This window comes from Ranitomeya variabilis, chromosome 4, assembly GCF_051348905.1.
Source record: "Ranitomeya variabilis isolate aRanVar5 chromosome 4, aRanVar5.hap1, whole genome shotgun sequence".
Classification (NCBI taxonomy): Eukaryota; Metazoa; Chordata; class Amphibia; order Anura; family Dendrobatidae; genus Ranitomeya; species Ranitomeya variabilis.
The window spans coordinates 113,711,485-113,733,375 of record NC_135235.1 but is presented as its reverse complement, the minus strand read 5'-3'; the positions used below and the strand labels follow the sequence as shown (position 1 = coordinate 113,733,375).

The 21,891-nt window shown below is 43.8% G+C and overlaps 1 protein-coding gene across 1 annotated transcript in view; it reads left to right on the top strand.

The window, feature by feature from the left end:
• Positions 1-7,811, top strand: part of NPFFR1 (neuropeptide FF receptor 1) — a 336,406-nt gene extending 328,595 nt beyond the window's left edge. Inside the window, exon 5 of the mRNA XM_077259148.1 lies at positions 5,813-7,811. Within this exon, the coding sequence (XP_077115263.1) occupies positions 5,813-5,947 (135 nt within the window). The 3' untranslated portion in view covers positions 5,948-7,811. The remainder of the gene's footprint in view (positions 1-5,812) is intronic.
• Positions 7,812-21,891: the final 14,080 nt, after the last annotated feature.

Sequence of the window (21,891 nt, the reverse complement as noted above, 5' to 3'; positions counted from 1 at the left end):
TTTAATAAAGGGCATTTGAAACAATATACAAGTTAATGCTTTGAAAACCAAGCGACATATACTGTATGTCATATAGTTTTATACTGACAAGAATTTAGTTGAATAAACTACAGCCCTGAAAGGGTCAAATTACAAAAGTTCTTAAAGAGGACTTGTCACTTGCTAAAGAAATGAAATAACTTGCAAAAATCCCTAAGCTTTGCTGATTCTGCAGCTCTTTTCCTTTTTTCACTGCGTCACTCTATTGCAGAGATATTCACACCTAATTTGTTATGGTGTGCAGTATGTGAAATCTCTGCTTTGCTTTGCTCTTCTCTGTGAATGTAGGATGGAGGAGTCAGGGCTGTAGTCATGGCCGATAGCAATCCTTTTATCACTCTCTTGCCTTCCCCCTCCATACAAACATGTGTACATTTCTGAGTACCTTGGTGCTGTTCTTCAACGCCATCTGGACTTGCCCGGTACGGGGATGTATTCGTCACAGACGGTTCCACAAAATAAGGGTCACAGTCCGGTTTCATCTTTTCAACATCAACTCTTTCACTCAGCACTTTATCCAGGGCATATTCAATACACACACAGGAATTCTCATCAGGCAATGCTATACTAAGCTTGTCCCCTGGACGGACCGCATCCTTTGGTCCCTTAACGTACTCACTGTCCTGTACTCTTGTTTCACCCCGGATCTGAAAACCGCTGCCCACGCAAACATCTGCCACATTTCGTGTGACCTGGTCCCGTCCTGCTTAGCTTCTCTTTCTTATGACAACTGCAGACACACTAATTCTGCACCGTCAATGTTCCTGATATGTGTGATGTAACTCTTCGACCCCCTGGATCCTGAAAGCTGGGCTCACACTTCTGGGAAACGTTACGGAGCACAATGTGCCCTGGGCTAGACAGCTCTCTTGAGCTAATGGGCGCCCTCGCCTTGACTGAGCTAAAACAGGAAGCCCTCACTACCTTATTCCCACTGTGCCCCCCTACAGGTACCTATATACCTTCCTAACTGCCATTGTGCTACGTGACCAACCTTGTAATGCCCAATCTAATGGCCAACTAGGAATACAACTCCCCTAACAACATACTAGCATGGGGCGCTTGCTTTCCCTAACAAACAGTATATGTGCAAACATGTAAACAATTATATATATATATATATATATATATATATATATATATATATATATATATATAGACAGAGCAATACACATAAGGTGTAGCAGTACTCATATACACAGTAGTAATACACTTTATGTGTAGCAGTACCATCGTGTATGGACACATTAATGATTTGCATTATATAAAACAGGGGGTTGGGGAAAAAGGAACAACATAAATTATCACATCCACTACATTCCTCCTTTCTTTCAAAAAGGTTGTCCCTAACCATTATAAGAACTTTAATACATACAGTATATATGCAATAATAAACATCAAAAATAACAGAGGGGACTCAGTATGAGTCAAATCCATGTAAATGTTCTTTGACAAAGGGAGATACGTCCCCCCTTTCTTAGAATGTGGTACTCCTGTACCCTAGGACTCAGTTCCTTTAGATGAAGCTCTGCTTTCCAGCAGAAGGGGCACAACAGGTGCAGCAAAACAAACAAAAGAGTCCATGAGCTCTGTAAAAAGTTCATCCAACTCGCAGTTCTCTAGATAAAGATGGACAAACAATTAACATACACAGTTCCTTATGACCTCTTCTGCCCATAGAACTCCAGAGCACTTTCCTCTGCTCATGAGGACGTGGAACAGTCCTTGATACTCTCCTAAGCACAATGGCACAACAAAATTTACTGTCTAGTCCTTATATCATCCCCAACGTCGGGATGAAGGTGGCTCTGCAGCCGCAGGAGCCACGAATTGCCCCAATGAAGCAACTTTGCGGAGAGGGGCTCAAAGAATGAAAACTTTACGGGGACCTAGTTAGTCCAAGCTCGATCCCGCATGTTGTTGTACCTCCTCCGGGGTACACAGGGTCACAGCCACTGCATAATAGCTCCGAGGGCAGTTCTCTTTATAGAAGGAGACCCAATCCCCTTCTTCCAGGGGTCCCCCAAACTTCACTGAGGCTGTGTTTACATAAACTTTATGGTGGTTCCCGACCTCACAGACGAAGCCAAAAAAGCCTTTTTCAAATGCTGCCTGGTACTTAAAGTGTGATATTAATTAGTATTTTTGTTAAATTTAAAATAATGTCACAATTAATTATAATAATCTTTCAGGGTTTCTGTGACATAATGCGCTGCCTTTTTCAAATGCTGCCTGGTAATTAAAGTGTGATATTAATTTGTATTTTTGTTAAATTTAAAATAATGTCACAATTAATTATAATAATCTTTCAGGGTTGTTATTAGATCATTACTATTTCTCTAGGTGTCTTCACACATAACAAACAGTGCTAAACTACTTCCTAAATTTGAAACTATGGAAATTTTAGTAAATGAAGAGATCAATGATTCTGTGTGTATGTGCATTAAAAATAATGTGCAGTATTTTTCGGACTATAAGATTCACTTTTTTCCTCCAAAAATGTGGAGGAAAATGGGGGGTGCGTCTTATAGTCTGGATGTACCTGCTCTGGCTGTGGTGCGGCTAACTCCTGTGCCCGCTGCTAAAGATAAATGAATATTCACCGCCTTCCAGGCCTATGGTGTGGAAGGCACTGAATATAAATTTCTCTAATCATGGACATGCTGTTAGCCGCAGCCGCCGGGCTTTCGTGTGTGCCCGCTATTAAACATGAGCAAAAAACAAGGCACACAGGTACATAAGGAGGGAGGACCCTGCCTGCGTGGGCTCATAGTCTGCAGGGGATGGGTGAGGATACACTAGGAGAGGGTAGAGCAGGTTGTGCAGCGGTTCAGTCGGTTGAGGATCACTGCAGGCTGTAGGCTTGTCGGAAGAGGTGAGCCTTCAGGTTCTTTTTGAAGGTTTCTATGGTGGGCGAGAGTCTGATGTGTTGGGGTAGAGAGTTCCAGAGTATGGGGGAAGCACGGGAGAAGTATTGGATGCGGTTGTGGGAAGAAGAGATGAGAGAGGAGTAGAGAAGGAGATCTCGCGAGGATCAGAGGTTGCGAGTAGGTAAGTACCAGGAGACCATGAGACAGATGTATGGAGGAGACAGGTTGTGGATGGCTTTGTATGTCATTGTAAAGGTTTTGAACTGGAGTCTCTGGATGATAGGAAGCTAGTGAAGGGCTTGGCATAGGGGAGAGGCTGGGGAATAGTGGGGAGACAGGTAGATTAGTCGGGCAGCAGAGTGTAGGATGGATTGGAGTGGTGCCAGAGTGCTAGAGGGGAGGCCAGACAGTAGGAGGTTGCAGAAGTCAAGGCAGGAGATAAAAGGGCATACACTAGTGTTTTTGTGGTATCACAGTCAAGGAATGTGCAAATCCGGGAAATATTTTTGAGTTTAAGATGGCAGGAGGAGGCAAGGGCTTGGATGTGTAGCTTGAAAGAGAGGGCAGAGTCAAGGACCACCCCGAGGCACTGGGCGTGTGGAACTGGGGAAATATTAATTCCCTTTAGTAGCAGCACACATGAACGCCCAGTAGCTGAAGGAAGCCAGCGGCTGCGGCTAACAATGTGTGCACTATTAAAATGCAATGAATACTCAATGCTCTTCACGCACATAGTCCGGGGTGGAGATCAGTGAGTATTCTGGCAGCTGTCCTCGGCTTGTAAGAAGAACATGACATCCCTGCCATGTGCTGCTTACAAGCATAAATCAGCTGCTGGCATTGGAACAAGATGCTGCGAGGGAGCGCAGGAAGGTAAGTAAGATGATTTGTTTTTTATGTATTTCTGATGGGGGGCATACATATCAGGATGGGGATGGGGGCCAATCATACAAGGATAAGAATGGGGCCATGAATACCAGGACAAAGATGGGGTCCCTGCATACCAGGATAGGGATGAGAGGGCCATGCATACAAGGATGGGGATGGGGGTCAATCATACTAGGACAGAGATGGGGTCCCTGCATACCAAGATAGGGATGAGGGGGTCATGCATACCAAGATAGGGATGAGGGTGCCATACATACCAAGGTAGGGATGAGGGGGCCAAGCATACCAGGTTTGGGATGAGGGGGCCATGCATACCAAGATGGGGATGAGGGGGCCATGCACACCAGGATATGGATGAGGGGGCCATGCATACCAGGATAGAGATGAGAGGGTCATGCATACAGGTTTGGGATGAGGGGACCATGCATACCAGGATGGGGATGAGGGGTCCAAGCATACCAGGATAGCGATGAGGGGGCCATGCATACCAGGGTAGGGATGAGGATCAGTTAGAGGGTTGCCTTAAGCTGCGTGATGGTAGTCTTACACCAAGCGCTCCCTCTATGCTGAGTGGGGGCAAGATGGAAACCCCTATATGTAAGAGCACTGACTATAAGGGAGGAGAGCACATGGTTTCAGTGTGATTTCAGCTGGGAAGCTTTGACCGTCAATACACTAATAATGGGGAGCACTGGGTGTCACTACAGTGAGAGGGTGGCAGGATGTCACAACTCAGAGGGCTCTGGATGTGACTCGTTACCATCTCTCCGAGCTAATTGGGGTTCTTAAGTTAAGAAAATTGGAGACCATCAATGTAAAGCATGGTTGACCATGTAGTACCGTAGTCACTATTGTATAGAGAACTGTCCTTTTACATAGAAAAAGATTAAGCGCATTTAGGATGTCTATAAATTTGGATTGTATGTTACAGTTCCAACTTTATGCATGTGAAGCTATAGAAATGGGCTTAGCAACACGTAGTGTGGAAGTCATGTTCGGAATGTTGCATTATAGTAATTACACTATCACACAGTAATAAGAGTAACAGACTAAGCTTTAAAGGGAGGCTTTGAGCAGTTTTGACCTTGTAAAACTTTTGACACTTATAGATAAAGTTAGTTGAAGACCAGGTTATACAAAAGATCCTAAACAATTTTTGTCACAGTATGACTGAGTAAATGCAATGTTATTCAATTGTACTCCACTCCTACAAATGGTCTGGACGCAGTTCTTAAGATTGAAATGTTCTCCAGTTAGCATTATGTGCTTCACAACTCTCCTTCTCCACCTCGGTTCTTGATTGATAGCTCAACATCCCACCAGAAGCAAACTACTGCTCTAGAGCAGAGGTAAGAAGTTGAGGAGCATCTACGGGATCAGCATTACTGAAATTAAAAGGGAATAAAAGGGTCCAGATGTTACTAAAGTGTTAGCAGGTCTCATATGAATTGCTGCTGCTGCTTCCCCTGAAAAACTGCTGTGATGCTCATTTCAAATGCTCTGTACTATATTAGGTACATAATTTAAAAAAAAATATTTTCTTCATTTTTTAAATTTTTTCCCTTGTACTTTAAGTATATGGCCAGGGTCACACTTGCAACTGCAATGTGAGAAACTCTTGCGAGTCTCTCACATCAATACCCGGCATCTGCCGCCGGCACTTAGGACTGGAGTTTGCGGCTTCATGTATTTCTATGCAGCTGATAGCTCAGGTCTGAACCGCTGGCAGCAGTGCTGGGTATTGATGCAAAAGTCTCGGGTGAGTTTCTCGCATTGCAGTTGCAAGTGTGACCCCGTCCTCAGTAAATAAGTAGACCAGACATGTAATGCCCGGATTGGCTGACACAGGAAAGATATATATCTTGGTACCTTGGCTGAGTCTTTGAAAGTGAGAGCCACTTTATTACATCCAATAGATCTGACCAGGTTACCCATTTAAATCTAAAGGACATTTCTAGATAATATTTAAATGATTTTTAGAATTAATACTAATTAGTGTTTTCTTTTCTTGGTAGGTTCCGCTGCATTGTCTATCCATTCCGCCAGAAGCTGACTCTAAGAAAGGCTATTTTTACAATCATTATCATATGGGTTTTAGCTCTTATCATAATGTGTCCATCAGCAGTAACCCTGACGGTGACCAAGGATGATTTTCACTTTATGGTAGATGATTACAATAATTTCTATCCTCTCTACTCCTGTTGGGAAGCTTGGCCAGACAAAGAAATGCGAAAAATTTATACAACAGTCTTGTTTTCACATATATATCTTGCTCCTCTGACCTTGATTGTCATCATGTATGCTCGCATTGCTTTCAAACTTTTCAAATCATCTGCCACCATTCGAGGATCCATGTCTGAAGAACAAGAAGGTCGTAGGGTATCCAAGAGGAAAGTAAGAGTTATCAATATGTTAATTATTGTAGCCCTGTTCTTTACGATTTCTTGGCTGCCGCTCTGGACTTTAATGCTGCTCACAGATTATGGAAATCTTAATGATCATCAGCTCAACCTTATTGCTGTATATATATTCCCTTTTGCTCATTGGCTAGCATTCTTCAACAGCAGCATCAATCCGATTATATATGGCTATTTCAATGAGAACTTCCGTCGAGGTTTTCAGGAAGCATTTAAAGTTCAATACTGTTCAATGCAAAGAGAGCACAAGGAAACTTATTCAGAAAGGAAAAACAGTGGATTAATGTTTGGAGTACGAAACAGGATTTTTGTTGAAGTACAGCCCAGTGACTCAGCTCATGGCTCAGACTCATGCAACAGTGCCACAGCAAAGGGTGGTATGTTCTCCTTAAGGAGTGGAAGGATTGCCCATCATGGCATGGTTGTTGAAGATCTAGATAACAAAAGCTCCAATAACACTGTCAGCATACCAGCATGGGATATTTAAAATGTTTCTCTCTGTGGTGGATATGTGACATTACAGCTGAAAGACATACATTTTGGGTATATCAAAGTGATCTTAAGGACTTTGTGAGATGTTTTAGACTTGGATATGAAAATGAAATATCACTCCAACTAATGATGGTTCATTTATAGAGATAATTGAACCTTTTGAAATTTCAACTCACCAGCTTAGCCTAATTTTCCAAGGTACTTGATTTAAACCAAATGGAAAGTACTGCTGAGCCTCAATTATCCTTAAAAGTCAGGTCTCCTAGGACTGTATTCAACCACTTTCAAGCTCTTTAACGCAAACACAGCCTTAGTAATGTCAAAGTGACCTCAACATAAATGACTATTGGTAAACAGATGGTAACTAAGCATTTTTCACTGCTGTGCTGTCTGACAGTATATGCACAGTTTATTTGGTGTTTTATAGTTTTCTTTTTCCTATCTCTTTAAATAAGCTGTGAGTTGTGATATCCTCTCACTATCCAGATTCACCATAAAATGGCTACTGCATTACCTGCTTTTGCTTTTATACAGGCTATGAAAGTCTTTGCTAACCTGCTGTGTTATACCATGTGATGTGATAGCTGCAAAACATTAAGGGGAAGCCTGCCGGCCGAGCCAATGGTTATTTGACCTTTCTCTGACTGATGCAATATTGTGCAATGTGTAAAATGTTGGAGAATATAGAATAGCTAAAATTTGTCGGGTTCAGCAAACTCCTAAAAATTCAAGACAAATTCAGTTTCTCAATCACTCATCTCTATTGATTTATAAACTTTTATTAACTAGCACAAGGGCAGAAACACATTCAATTGGTCATCAACATTTAAAGAGATTTTCACGTCCTCATAAGTGGGTCATATATGTTGTTATAAATATTGTCTGTAAAATTGTTTTTCTATATGATATACAGATTCCAGCACATTCTCAGCAGTAAAATTATTAAGTCAAAAGAATGTACCCACCTTTAAGAATAGTCATCATATAAAGAAAAGCTCAACAGTTTCTTCATCTGTTTTTGAGTCTTGATTCTGAAGATTGGACTCTTCCCTGTTACAGACCGAGTACCTGTCCTGTTTATGATGTGACCTAGGTGCATGCTTTCTTAAATGGGTTGTATGGTTTAAAAAACACATTTTTAAGAAATTTGAGGTAAAAAAGGAAAATCACTTGGTAAGGACCAGCATATTTTAAATTAAATTTTCATTTCCCAGATGGGTACTGCATGTCCTATAAGTTTCCTTGTACTGACCTGTCAGGCACGACACTCTCCACAAGGATAGATTTTACCCTTTAGACCCCAGTCAGAGGCCTCTTATGCAGTCAAATCAGATCTCTTGCTTTTCACTAAGGAGTGGCAACACCCTGAAACACATGTTTGCAAATGAAGCTTTTGGCTTGGATTTTACCCTAAATAATGTGGCAAAGCTTGTTAAAGGGTCGATATTGACTTTTAGGAATGCTACTTCCAATACATGGCACTAGAGTTCAAGTCCTCTTCTTCTGTGAAGTATCAATTTGCATATCGAACTGTGGCTGTGTAATGTTTCCTTCCCTGAGGTGGCGCGCTAGAGGACCTACTGCAGTGGGACACCTGAGAATAGATTATTATTTGGAGAACCTTCAAGGCAGTGGTGCTGCAATGATTTAGTTTTCAATGGGAGGCCCTTCTACCAAGAAGAGAATGTACAAGGTGGACCACTTCTTGATATGTATGAGAGGTCTCTTGTATTGCGTTTGCACTTGTGGCATATAGACAGGATCGATTCAGGGTTTTTTCTGACAGCAAGCACAGTACTTGAAATGGGAAAGAATCAAAAACCCAAACTATAGTGTTTAATAGGGGCATAACTTTTCATTACGCAATCAGCTTTGTTATCAAATTAGAAAATATATTTTAAAGTACATTGGATTAAGAATAGAAAATGTAATCTAGGCAGTCACCAAGATTGCTTTATTTTGTGTACAGCATAAAGAAACAGAACTCAATCATTTTTGGAAGCTTCATTTTTTTGCCCAAAAGTTAAAAGGTTATTCAGTTTCATATCATCAATACATGATGCCTGTGATACAGCCACAGGGATTAACAGATCTAAACACTTTTAGAAAAGCCATTATGAGATTTTTTTTAATAGACCATTGATTGTAAAGTTATGACTCTATTCATTAGCTTTGTTCTGAATGGTGTATTGTACCTGTCTGTAAACCATTCATGGTTCTACATATTCTTATAGTGCTGTGTGTGCTACGCCTACTGAACTGTTCTTTCATTGCTAATGGTAGGGAGTCCATCATTAAGAGATTTTTATGAGATTAGAAAACACATTTGCTTTATTCCACCTACAGCATTCCATCTGGCAATAGACCATGTCTGTTCTTTTAGCTCAGTCCCATTCACTTTCACCAGACACTGTCAATGGGCAAAAGAGGCACTATTTCTAAAAGAAATCTGGTTTGATGTGTTAGTGTGTCTTTTTCCAGTGAATCAGAGATTGTATTCCATCTTACATTTGCCATATCAAAAAGCATATATTTCATTCCTTGTAAATGATGGAGTAGGTGTCCTGGCTGATGAAGCTCCAACAGATTCTGACATAGGTTTATCCGGTCAAGTGGATTTTTTATGAGTCCATCTAAAAACCTTATTTTGTTCCTTGTTCTGTAAGTCCTGCTGAAACTTTCTCATTTTAGTGGTAGAGATCTGATTGTCCCATTTTTAATGGATTTATAAAGAAAAAGTGAAAGTTTTAAAGAAAAGTGACACAATTCTCTTTGTTAGGAAAATTATTTATTTTTATTACATTACTGTACAGACTGTCGTAAAATCACACTTTCAGGTAAATAAATCACCACGAGTGTGGTGCATGCTCAGATTGAGATCTCAGCAATGAGATTTTGTCCCGAGATCTCGTTGCCGAGATGTCAATCTGCTGCGATGCGACAGCTGATGGGAAAATGGCTGATGGGGCGGCGCGTGCTCAGATTGAGATGTCGTCCCGAGATCTCTGGAGAAGAGATCTCGGGATGAGATCTCATTGCCGAGATCTGAATCTGAGCATGTGTCACCCCCGGCCACCATTTTCCTGGAGGCCACTGCATCGCAGCAATGGATGTGCGGGAGCCTCTGGGCTTTCACAAAATGCTGGCGGAGCCCCCGGCAACACAGAGCACCACCGCCGCACCTGCTGAACCTGCCAAACTTGCTGCACAAGCCGCATCAGCCACACCAGTCTGGGATGGGATTTCCCGGAGGTCACCGCACCAGCCTGGGACCAACAAACTCCCCCTGTGACCACGCTCCACCAGCACTGCCGATCCCCCCGGCAAGCTGAATTCGGAATGTAAGATGGACCCCCACTTGACACATTATTTTTTTACCTATTTTCCTTCTGAAAATTTGGGGTGCGTCTTATGGTCCAGTGCATCTTATAGTCCAAAAAATACTGTAAATGCCTGAAATATGCTATGAATCAGGTCAAATATGGCTAACAATCTTAGTTTTGAAAAGTACCAGATCTCTGGTGGTCAGAGTTTAATTTAGGATCATTCCCAGCTCTGGGGCTTTCCTGCTTCTTATTATCATCAACAAGTGAAGGAAGTGTTTAGAATCAGTCAAAAAGTTCTGGACTCCAAGCAGAGTCTTAAAACTTGAGGTTGTAGACTTGTAAACACAACCTCGAAATCAAAATGAATTTTCATACTTAATCCCTACCTATTTGATGCCATATTCTAAACTACTTTATAACACATTTAAAATAAAATTTGTCTACCGTTTCCTAACGACACTAACTGCCTTTCTTTCTTTTTGTTCTACTTCCTTTTTGATGACACTTCATTTGAGAATTTCAGTGAAGGTTAGGATACTCAAATGAAGGGTCATAAGGAGGCAAAGGCTGTTATCACTTCTGCAGACCCTACCCCTTCCCTGAAACTAAGCATCATCAGTGACACTCATTTCAGGGGCTTGATAGTGCCTACAAGACGTGCACTGTGTGATGTGCACAATGACAGCACACTCTTTGTTGCCATCTCTTTATTGCACCATCAAAATACCCATCCCCAGAAGTGACATTAATATTATAGGCCCTGCAGCAATCAGCTGGTTCTACATTTCCCCTGTGATAGCAGCTACAGGGCATATGTGGCAAAACATGCCATTATTCAAATGAAAAATTGTACATGGAATACAAGGATAGACCGGTTCTACTAATGGTTGTTAGCGGCTCTTTACAAAGACAGGTTCCAAGCAGGAAAGCTTCTTTTATGATGTTCTTATGCCCAAAATTGAATACATCCGCCCAAAGTAAATTTTCAGTGAGAGTGTGACTGCATCTATTAGTTACATATGAATAGTTACTGAGGATGCGAAGTTCCGTTATGGACATGTTGTAAGGGTAATTTCTAGGGCTTGTTTGAGAAGTATAACTTTTCTGTGAAAACCGCTGTGTGAACATTTTAGATTCAATATGGTGCCACTGTGTAGGTCTAAAAATGGCCCTACTACAATTTGGAACAATTCAAGGAATTTTGGCGTCATGAAGATTATATATACAGAACAGAGGAACAGGGAACAGAGCATATATTGAAATTTGAAATATTTTTATCAGCTTGCAAAAACTTTCATGAATTTCATGTGTTTTTTTCTTGTTCATACATTTTTAGCATGCAATTTTTCAACGTTATTTTTAAATGATGTACCTAGAGCATACCGAGTGTTAAAATTAATATCATGTACCCAAATAGGAGGTAAATATGAGGAAAATAATCACTAAATTTGCAGGGTTTCATATTTTTTTGCTGCAGCAGTTTTTGAAAAATGCACTGATTGAGTGTGATGAAACCTTAGAGGTGTAACCCGAGAGATAAAAATGTATAATACACAAACGATGATCGATGCTGCCAAAAGGCAGTTACTTGTCCACCAATGCATAAATGAAAGCACAATATATACACCAAGCAATATTACTTGGACATTTAATAAAGGGCATTTGAAACAATATACAAGTTAATGCTTTGAAAACCAAGCGACATATACTGTATGTCATATAGTTTTATACTGACAAGAATTTAGTTGAATAAACTACAGCCCTGAAAGGGTCAAATTACAAAAGTTCTTAAAGAGGACTTGTCACTTGCTAAAGAAATGAAATAACTTGCAAAAATCCCTAAGCTTTGCTGATTCTGCAGCTCTTTTCCTTTTTTCACTGCGTCACTCTATTGCAGAGATATTCACACCTAATTTGTTATGGTGTGCAGTATGTGAAATCTCTGCTTTGCTTTGCTCTTCTCTGTGAATGTAGGATGGAGGAGTCAGGGCTGTAGTCATGGCCGATAGCAATCCTTTTATCACTCTCTTGCCTTCCCCCTCCATACAAACATGTGTACATTTCTGAGTACCTTGGTGCTGTTCTTCAACGCCATCTGGACTTGCCCGGTACGGGGATGTATTCGTCACAGACGGTTCCACAAAATAAGGGTCACAGTCCGGTTTCATCTTTTCAACATCAACTCTTTCACTCAGCACTTTATCCAGGGCATATTCAATACACACACAGGAATTCTCATCAGGCAATGCTATACTAAGCTTGTCCCCTGGACGGACCGCATCCTTTGGTCCCTTAACATACTCACTGTCCTGTACTCTTGTTTCACCCCGGATCTGAAAACCGCTGCCCACACAAACATCTGCCACATTTTGTGTGACCTGGTCCCGTCCTGCTTAGCTTCTCTTTCTTATGACAACTGCAGACACACTAATTCTGCACCGTCAATGTTCCTGATATGTGTGATGTAACTCTTCGACCCCCTGGATCCTGAAAGCTGGGCTCACACTTCTGGGAAACGTTACGGAGCACAATGTGCCCTGGGCTAGACAGCTCTCTTGAGCTAATGGGCGCCCTCGCCTTGACTGAGCTAAAACAGGAAGCCCTCACTACCTTATTCCCACTGTGCCCCCCTACAGGTACCTATATACCTTCCTAACTGCCATTGTGCTACGTGACCAACCTTGTAATGCCCAATCTAATGGCCAACTAGGAATACAACTCCCCTAACAACATACTAGCATGGGGCGCTTGCTTTCCCTAACAAACAGTATATGTGCAAACATGTAAACAATCATATATATATATATATATATATAGACAGAGCAATACACATAAGGTGTAGCAGTACTCATATACACAGTAGTAATACACTTTATGTGTAGCAGTACCATCGTGTATGGACACATTAATGATTTGCATTATATAAAACAGGGGGTTGGGGAAAAAGGAACAACATAAATTTATCACATCCACTACATTCCTCCTTTCTTTCAAAAAGGTTGTCCCTAACCATTATAAGAACTTTAATGCATACAGTATATATGCAATAATAAACATCAAAAATAACAGAGGGGACTCAGTATGAGTCAAATCCATGTAAATGTTCTTTGACAAAGGGAGATACGTCCCCCCTTTCTTAGAATGTGGTACTCCTGTACCCTAGGACTCAGTTCCTTTAGATGAAGCTCTGCTTTCCAGCAGAAGGGGCACAACAGGTGCAGCAAAACAAACAAAAGAGTCCATGAGCTCTGTAAAAAGGTCATCCAACTCGCAGTTCTCTAGATAAAGATGGACAAACAATTAACATACACAGTTCCTTATGACCTCTTCTGCCCATAGAACTCCAGAGCACTTTCCTCTGCTCATGAGGACGTGGAACAGTCCTTGATACTCTCCTAAGCACAATGGCACAACAAAATTTACTGTCTAGTCCTTATATCATCCCCAACGTCGGGATGAAGGTGGCTCTGCAGCCGCAGGAGCCACGAATTGCCCCAATGAAGCAACTTTGCGGAGAGGGGCTCAAAGAATGAAAACTTTACGGGGACCTAGTTAGTCCAAGCTCGATCCCGCATGTTGTTGTACCTCCTCCGGGGTACACAGGGTCACAGCCACTGCATAATAGCTCCGAGGGCAGTTCTCTTTATAGAAGGAGACCCAATCCCCTTCTTCCAGGGGTCCCCCAAACTTCACTGAGACTGTGTTTACATAAACTTTATGGTGGTTCCCGACCTCACAGACGAAGCCAAAACTTTGGCCCAATTCTACATTGTTATGATCCTTAGTGGTTGAGGATAACAAATTACTCCAGCAAGGTGACTAAACATAGGACAAGCTCTAGGGAGGTGGAAAACTGGACTGACCGCAAAACTGAACCTATCCAACCACACTAGAGGCAGCCGGTGAACGTGTCTAAAATCCTAGACGTCTCGAGCCAGCCTGAGGAACTAACTACCCCTAGAGAGAAAGAAAGACCTCTCTTGCCTCCAGAGAAATAATCCCCAAAAGATATAGAAGCCCCCAACAGATAATAACGGTGAGGTAAGAGGAAGGCACATACACAGGGGTGAAAGCAGATTCAGCAAAAGAGGCCCACTAATTCTAGATAGCAGAAAATAGAAAAGGGGTCTATGCGGTCAGTAAAAAACCCTTACAAAATATCCACACTGAGATTTCAAGAACCCCCACACCAACTAACGGTGTGAGGGGAGAAACTCAGTCCCCTAGAGCAACCAGCAAGTAAGAAATCACATTTTAACAAGCTGGACAAAAAACATGATGAACGCTGATAATCAGAAACTGAACAAACAAAAACTTAGCTTGTCTTGGAGAGACTGGGAGCAAGGTAGTCACCAGGAATCTGAAGAGCACTGAATACATTGATAGCAGGCAAGGAACTGAGAATCCAGGTGAGCTAAATAGGAAACCAACCAAGGATAACGAACCAGGTGATGAAGCCAACCTGCAGAAAGACAACACTACACAGTACCGCTTGTGACCACTAGAGGGAGCCCAAAAATAGAGTTCACAACAGTACCCCCCCCTTGAGGAGGGGTCACCGAACCCTCATCAAGACCCCCAGGGCAATCAGGACGAGCTGCGTGGAAGGCACGAACCAAATTGGCCGCATGAACATCAGAGGCGACAACCCAGGAATTATCCTCCTGACCATAGCCCTTCCACTTAACCAGATACTGAAGTCTCCGTCTAGAGATACGAGAATCCAAAATCTTCTCCACCACGTACTCCAATTCGCCCTCGACCAGCACCGGAGCAGGAGGCTCAACAGAAGGAACCACAGGTACCACATACCTCCGCAACAAAGACCTATGGAACACATTATGGATGGCAAACGATGCCGGGAGATCCAAACAAAAAGACACCGGGTTAAGGATTTCCAAGATCTTATAAGGACCGATGAAGCGAGGCTTAAACTTAGGAGATGAAACCTTCATAGAAACATACCGAGAAGACAGCCACACCAAATCCCCAACACGAAGTCGGGGACCCACACCGCGGCGGCGGTTGGCAAAGCGCTGAGCCCTCTCCTGTGACAATTTCAAATTGTCCACCACATGGCTCCAAATCTGCTGCAACCTATCCACCACAGAATCCACCCCAGGACAGTCAGAAGACTCAACCTGACCCGAGGAAAAACGAGGATGGAAACCAGAATTGCAGAAAAAAGGCGAAACCAAGGTAGCAGAACTAGCCCGATTATTAAGGGCAAACTCGGCCAATGGCAAAAAAGTCACCCAATCATCCTGATCAGCAGAAACAAAACATCTCAAATAAGTCTCCAACGTCTGATTAGTTCGCTCGGTTTGGCCATTAGTCTGAGGATGGAAGGCCGACGAAAAAGACAAATCAATGCCCATCTTAGCACAAAAAGTTCGCCAAAACCTGGACACAAACTGGGATCCTCTATCAGACACAATATTTTCAGGAATGCCGTGCAAGCGAACCACATTCTGAAAAAAGAGAGGAACCAAATCGGAGGAGGAAGGCAGCTTAGGCAAGGGCACCAAATGGACCATCTTGGAAAAACGATCACACACCACCCAGATGACAGACATTTTCTGAGATACTGGCAGATCCGAAATAAAATCCATGGAAATGTGCGTCCAAGGCCTTTTCGGGACAGGCAAAGGCAAAAGCAAACCGCTGGCACGAGAACAGCAAGGCTTAGCCCGAGCACAAATCCCACAAGACTGCACAAAGGAACGCACATCCCGCGACAAGGAAGGCCACCAGAAGGACCTAGCCACCAAATCTCTGGTACCAAAAATCCCAGGATGACCCGCCAACACCGAAGAATGAACCTCGGAAATAACTCTGCTGGTCCATCTATCTGGGACAAACAGTCTCTCTGGTGGACAACGGTCAGGTCTATCCGCCTGAAATTTCTGCAGCACTCGTCGCAAATCTGGAGAAATGGCAGACAAAATCACTCCCTCTCTGAGAATACCAGCCGGCTCAGAAACTCCCGGAGAGTCAGGCACAAAACTCCTAGAAAGTGCATCAGCTTTCACGTTCTTCGAACCAGGCAGGTACGAGACCACGAAGTTGAAATGGGAGAAAAACAACGACCAACGAGCCTGTCTAGGATTCAGGCGCTTAGCAGACTCGAGGTAAATCAGATTTTTGTGATCAGTCAGGACCACCACACGATGTTTAGCTCCTTCGAGCCAATGTCGCCACTCCTCAAATGCCCACTTCATAGCCAACAACTCCCGATTACCAACATCATAATTTCGCTCGGCAGGCGAAAACTTTCTTGAAAAGAAAGCACACGGCTTCATCACAGAGCCCTCAGAGCCTCTCTGCGACAAAACAGCCCCTGCTCCATTCTCGGAAGCATCAACCTCGACCTGGAAGGGGAGAGAGACATCTGGCTGACATAAGACTGGAGCTGAAGAAAACCGGTGCTTAAGCTCCCGAAAGGCCTCCACGGCCGCAGGAGACCAATTAGTCACATCAGAGCCCTTCTTGGTCAAATCCGTCAAAGGTTTAACCACACTAGAAAAATTAGCGATGAAACGACGGTAAAAATTAGCAAAACCCAAGAACTTCTGAAGACTCTTAACAGACATGGGCTGAGTCCTGTTATGACCCCAATGGCGAGGGTCTCAGAGGAACGTGGAAGTCTGCAGAATACAAAAATCCAGCTCATAGGGCAGTGGTAACTGGGTTGACCATATATCTACTCCTAACGCCAACACTAGAAGTAGCCGGGGATCATTCCTACGTTGATTCTAGATGACACGCGCCAGCCGGAGAATCTAGCTACCCCTAGTAGAGGAAAACATAGACCTTTCTTGCCTCCAGAGAAGGGGACCCCAAAGCTGGATAGAAGCCCCCCACAAATAATGACGGTGAGGTAAGAGGAAATGACAAACACAGAAATGAACCAGGTTTAGCACAGAGAGGCCCGCTTACTGATAGCAGAATAAAGAAAGGTAACTTATATGGTCAACAAAAACCCTATCAAAATCCACACTGGAAATTCAAGAACCCCCGAACCGTCTAACGGTCCGGGGGGAGAACACCAGCCCCCTTAGAGCTTCCAGCAAAGGTCAGGATATAGATTTGGAACAAGCTGGACAAAAATACAAAACCAAAACAAATAGCAAAAAGCAAAAGGCAGACTTAGCTGATATAACTGGAACCAGGATCAGTAGACAAGAGCACAGCAGACTAGCTCTGATAACTACGTTGCCAGGCATTGAACTGAAGGTCCAGGGAGCTTATATAGCAACACCCCTAACTAACGACCCAGGTGCGGATAAAAGGAATGACAGAAAAACCAGAGTCAAAAAACTAGTAACCACTAGAGGGAGCAAAAAGCAAATTCACAACAGTACCCCCCCCCTTAGTGAGGGGTCACCGAACCCTCACCACGACCACCAGGGCGATCAGGACGAGCGGCATGAAAGGCACGAACTAAATCGGCCGCATGAACATCAGAGGCGACCACCCAGGAATTATCCTCCTGACCATAGCCCTTCCACTTGACCAGGTACTGAAGCCTCCGCCTGGAGAGGCGAGAATCCAAGATCTTCTCCACCACGTACTCCAACTCGCCCTCAACCAACACCGGAGCAGGAGGCTCAGCAGAAGGAACTACAGGCACAATGTACCGCCGCAACAAGGACCTATGAAATACATTGTGAATAGCAAACGACACAGGAAGATCCAGACGAAAAGATACAGGATTAAGGATTTCCAATATCTTGTAAGGCCCAATAAAACGAGGTTTAAATTTGGGAGAGGAGACCTTCATAGGAACAAAGCGGGAAGAAAGCCATACCAAATCCCCAACGCGTAGTCGGGGACCCACACCGCGGCGGCGGTTGGCAAAGCGCTGAGCCTTCTCCTGTGACAACTTCAAATTGTCCATCACATGATTCCAGATCTGCTGCAACCTATCCACCACAGAATCCACCCCAGGACAGTCAGAAGGCTCCACATGCCCCGAAGAAAAGCGAGGATGGAAACCAGAGTTGCAGAAAAAAGGCGAAACCAAGGTGGCGGAACTAGCCCGATTATTAAGGGCAAACTCAGCCAACGGCAAGAATGTCACCCAATCGTCCTGATCAGCAGAGACAAAACACCTCAAATAAGCCTCCAAAGTCTGATTGGTTCGCTCCGTCTGTCCATTAGTCTGAGGATGGAAAGCAGACGAAAACGACAAATCAATGCCCATCCTACTACAAAAGGATCGCCAGAACCTGGAAACGAACTGGGATCCTCTGTCTGACACAATATTCTCAGGGATGCCGTGCAAACGAACCACGTTCTGGAAAAACACAGGAACCAGATCGGAAGAGGAAGGCAGCTTAGGCAAAGGAACCAAATGGACCATCTTGGAGAAGCGATCACATATCACCCAGATAACGGACATGCCCTGAGATAGCGGAAGATCAGAAATGAAATCCATGGAGATATGTGTCCAAGGTCTCTTCGGGACAGGCAAGGGCAAGAGCAAACCGCTGGCACGAGAACAGCAAGGCTTAGCTCGAGCACAAGTCCCACAGGACTGCACAAATGACCGCACATCCCTTGACAAGGAAGGCCACCAAAAGGACCTGGCCACCAGATCTCTGGTGCCAAAGATTCCCGGGTGACCTGCCAACACCGAGGAATGAACCTCGGAAATGACTCTGCTGGTCCACTTATCCGGGACAAACAGTCTGTCAGGTGGACAAGACTCAGGCCTATCAGCCTGAAATCTCTGCAACACACGTCGCAGATCCGGAGAAATAGCTGACAAGATAACTCCATCTTTAAGAATACCAACAGGATCCGCGACTCCAGGAGCATCAGGCACAAAGCTCCTAGAAAGAGCATCGGCCTTCACATTCTTTGAACCTGGTAAATACGAGACAACAAAATCAAAGCGGGAGAAAAACAATGACCAGCGGGCCTGTCTCGGATTAAGGCGTTTAGCAGACTCGAGATACATCAGATTTTTGTGATCAGTCAAGACCACCACACGATGCTTAGCACCCTCGAGCCAATGACGCCACTCCTCAAATGCCCATTTCATGGCCAACAACTCCCGATTGCCCACATCATAATTTCGCTCGGCAGGCGAAAACTTCCTAGAGAAAAAGGCACAAGGTTTCATAACAGAGCAACCAGGGCCTCTCTGCGACAAAACGGCCCCTGCCCCAATCTCCGAAGCATCCACCTCAACCTGAAAGGGAAGTGAGACGTCAGGCTGGCACAAAACAGGCGCCGAAGTAAACCGGCGTTTCAACTCCTGGAAAGCCTCCACGGCAGCAGGAGCCCAGTTAGCTACATCGGAGCCCTTCTTGGTCATATCCGTCAAAGGTTTCACAATGCTAGAAAAATTAGCGATAAAACGACGGTAGAAGTTAGCGAAGCCCAAGAACTTCTGAAGACTCTTAACTGACGAGGGCTGAGTCCAATCAAGAATAGCTCGGACCTTGACTGGGTCCATCTCCACAGCAGAAGGGGAAAAAATGAACCCCAAAAAGGGAACCTTCTGTACACCAAAAAGACACTTTGAGCCCTTGACAAACAAAGAATTTTCACGCAAAATTTTAAAGACCAACCTGACCTGCTCCACATGCGAATCCCAATTATCAGAAAAAACCAAAATATCATCCAGATAAACAATCAAAAATTTATCCAGATACTTCCGGAAAATGTCATGCATAAAGGACTGAAAAACTGAAGGCGCATTGGAGAGCCCAAAAGGCATCACCAAGTACTCAAAATGACCTTCGGGCGTATTGAATGCGGTTTTCCATTCATCACCTTGCTTAATGCGCACAAGGTTGTACGCACCACGAAGGTCTATCTTGGTGAACCACTTGGCACCCTTAATCCGGGCAAACAAGTCAGACAACAGCGGTAAAGGATACTGAAATTTGACAGTGATCTTATTTAAAAGCCGATAATCAATACAAGGTCTCAAAGATCCGTCCTTTTTTGCCACAAAAAAGAATCCCGCACCAAGAGGGGAAGAAGACGGACGAATATGTCCTTTCTCCAGAGACTCCTTGATATATGAACGCATAGCGGTATGTTCAGGTACCGACAGATTAAACAGTCTTCCCTTAGGAAATTTACTGCCTGGGATCAAATCTATAGCACAGTCACAGTCCCTATGAGGAGGCAGTGCACTGGACTCAGACTCACTGAAGACATCCTGATAATCAGACAAATACTCCGGAACTTCCGAAGGCGTAGAAGAAGCAATAGACACAGGCAGGGAATCCCCATGAATACCACGACAGCCCCAACTTGAGACTGACATAGCCTTCCAGTCCAGGACTGGATTATGGGTCTGTAACCATGGCAGCCCCAAAACAACCAAATCATGCATTTTATGTAAAACCAGGAAACGTATCACCTCGCGGTGTTCAGGAGTCATGCACATGGTAACCTGTGTCCAATACTGCGGTTTATTTGCTGCCAATGGTGTAGCATCAATACCCCTAAGAGGAATAGGATTTTCTAATGGTTCAAGAGTAAAACCACAGCGCTTAGCAAATGAGAGATCCATGAGACTCAGGGCAGCACCTGAATCTACAAACGCCATGACAGGATAAGATGACAGTGAGCAAATCAAAGTTACAGACAGAATAAATTTAGGTTGCAAATTACCAACGGTGACAGGACTAACAACCTTAGCTATACGTTTAGAGCATGCTGAGATAACATGTGTAGAATCACCACAGTAGTAGCACAAGCCATTCCGGCGTCTATGAATTTTCCGCTCATTTCTAGTCAGGATTCTATCACATTGCATTAAATCAGGTGTCTGTTCAGACAACACCATGAGGGAATTTGCGGTTTTTCTATCACATTGCACCGAATTAGGTGTCTGTTCAGACAACACCATGAGGGAATTTGCGGTTTTGCGCTCCCGCAACCGCCGGTCAATTTGAATAGCCAGTGCCATAGTATCATTCAGACCTGTGGGAATGGGAAAACCCACCATAACATTCTTAATGGCTTCAGAAAGGCCATTTCTAAAATTAGCGGCCAGTGCACACTCGTTCCAATGTGTCAGCACGGACCATTTCCGAAATTTTTGGCAATACACTTCAGCCTCGTCCTGCCCCTGAGACATAGCCAGCAAGGCCTTTTCTGCCTGAATCTCAAGATTGGGTTCCTCATAAAGTAAACCGAGCGCCAGAAAAAACGCATCAAGATCAGCCAATGCCGGATCTCCTGGCGCCAGCGAAAAAGCCCAATCCTGAGGGTCGCCCCGTAAGAACGAAATAACAATTTTTACTTGCTGAGCAGAATCTCCAGATGAACAGGGTCTCAGGGACAAAAACAATTTACAATTATTCACGAAATTCCTAAACTTAAACCTGTCTCCGGAAAACAGTTCAGGAATCGGTATTTTAGGTTCTGACCTAGGATTTCTGATAACATAGTCTTGTATGCCCTGCACACGAGTAGCCAGCTGGTCCACACTTGTAATCAAGGTCTGGACATTCATGTCTGCAGCAAGCATAGCCACTCTGAGGTAAAGGGGAAAAAGAAAAAAAAAAAAAAAAAAACTCAGAATCTTCTTTCTTATAATCCCTCTTCTGCAATGCATTAAACATTTAATACTGGCCTGGCAAACTGTTATGACCCCAATGGCGAGGGTCTCAGAGGAACGTGGAAGTCTGCAGAATAGAAAAATCCAGCTCATAGGGCAGTGGTAACTGGGTTGACCATATATCTACTCCTAACGCCAACACTAGAAGTAGCCGGGAATCATTCCTACGTTGATTCTAGATGACACGCGCCAGCCGGAGAATCTAGCTACCCCTAGTAGAGGAAAACATAGACCTTTCTTGCCTCCAGAGAAGGGGACCCCAAAGCTGG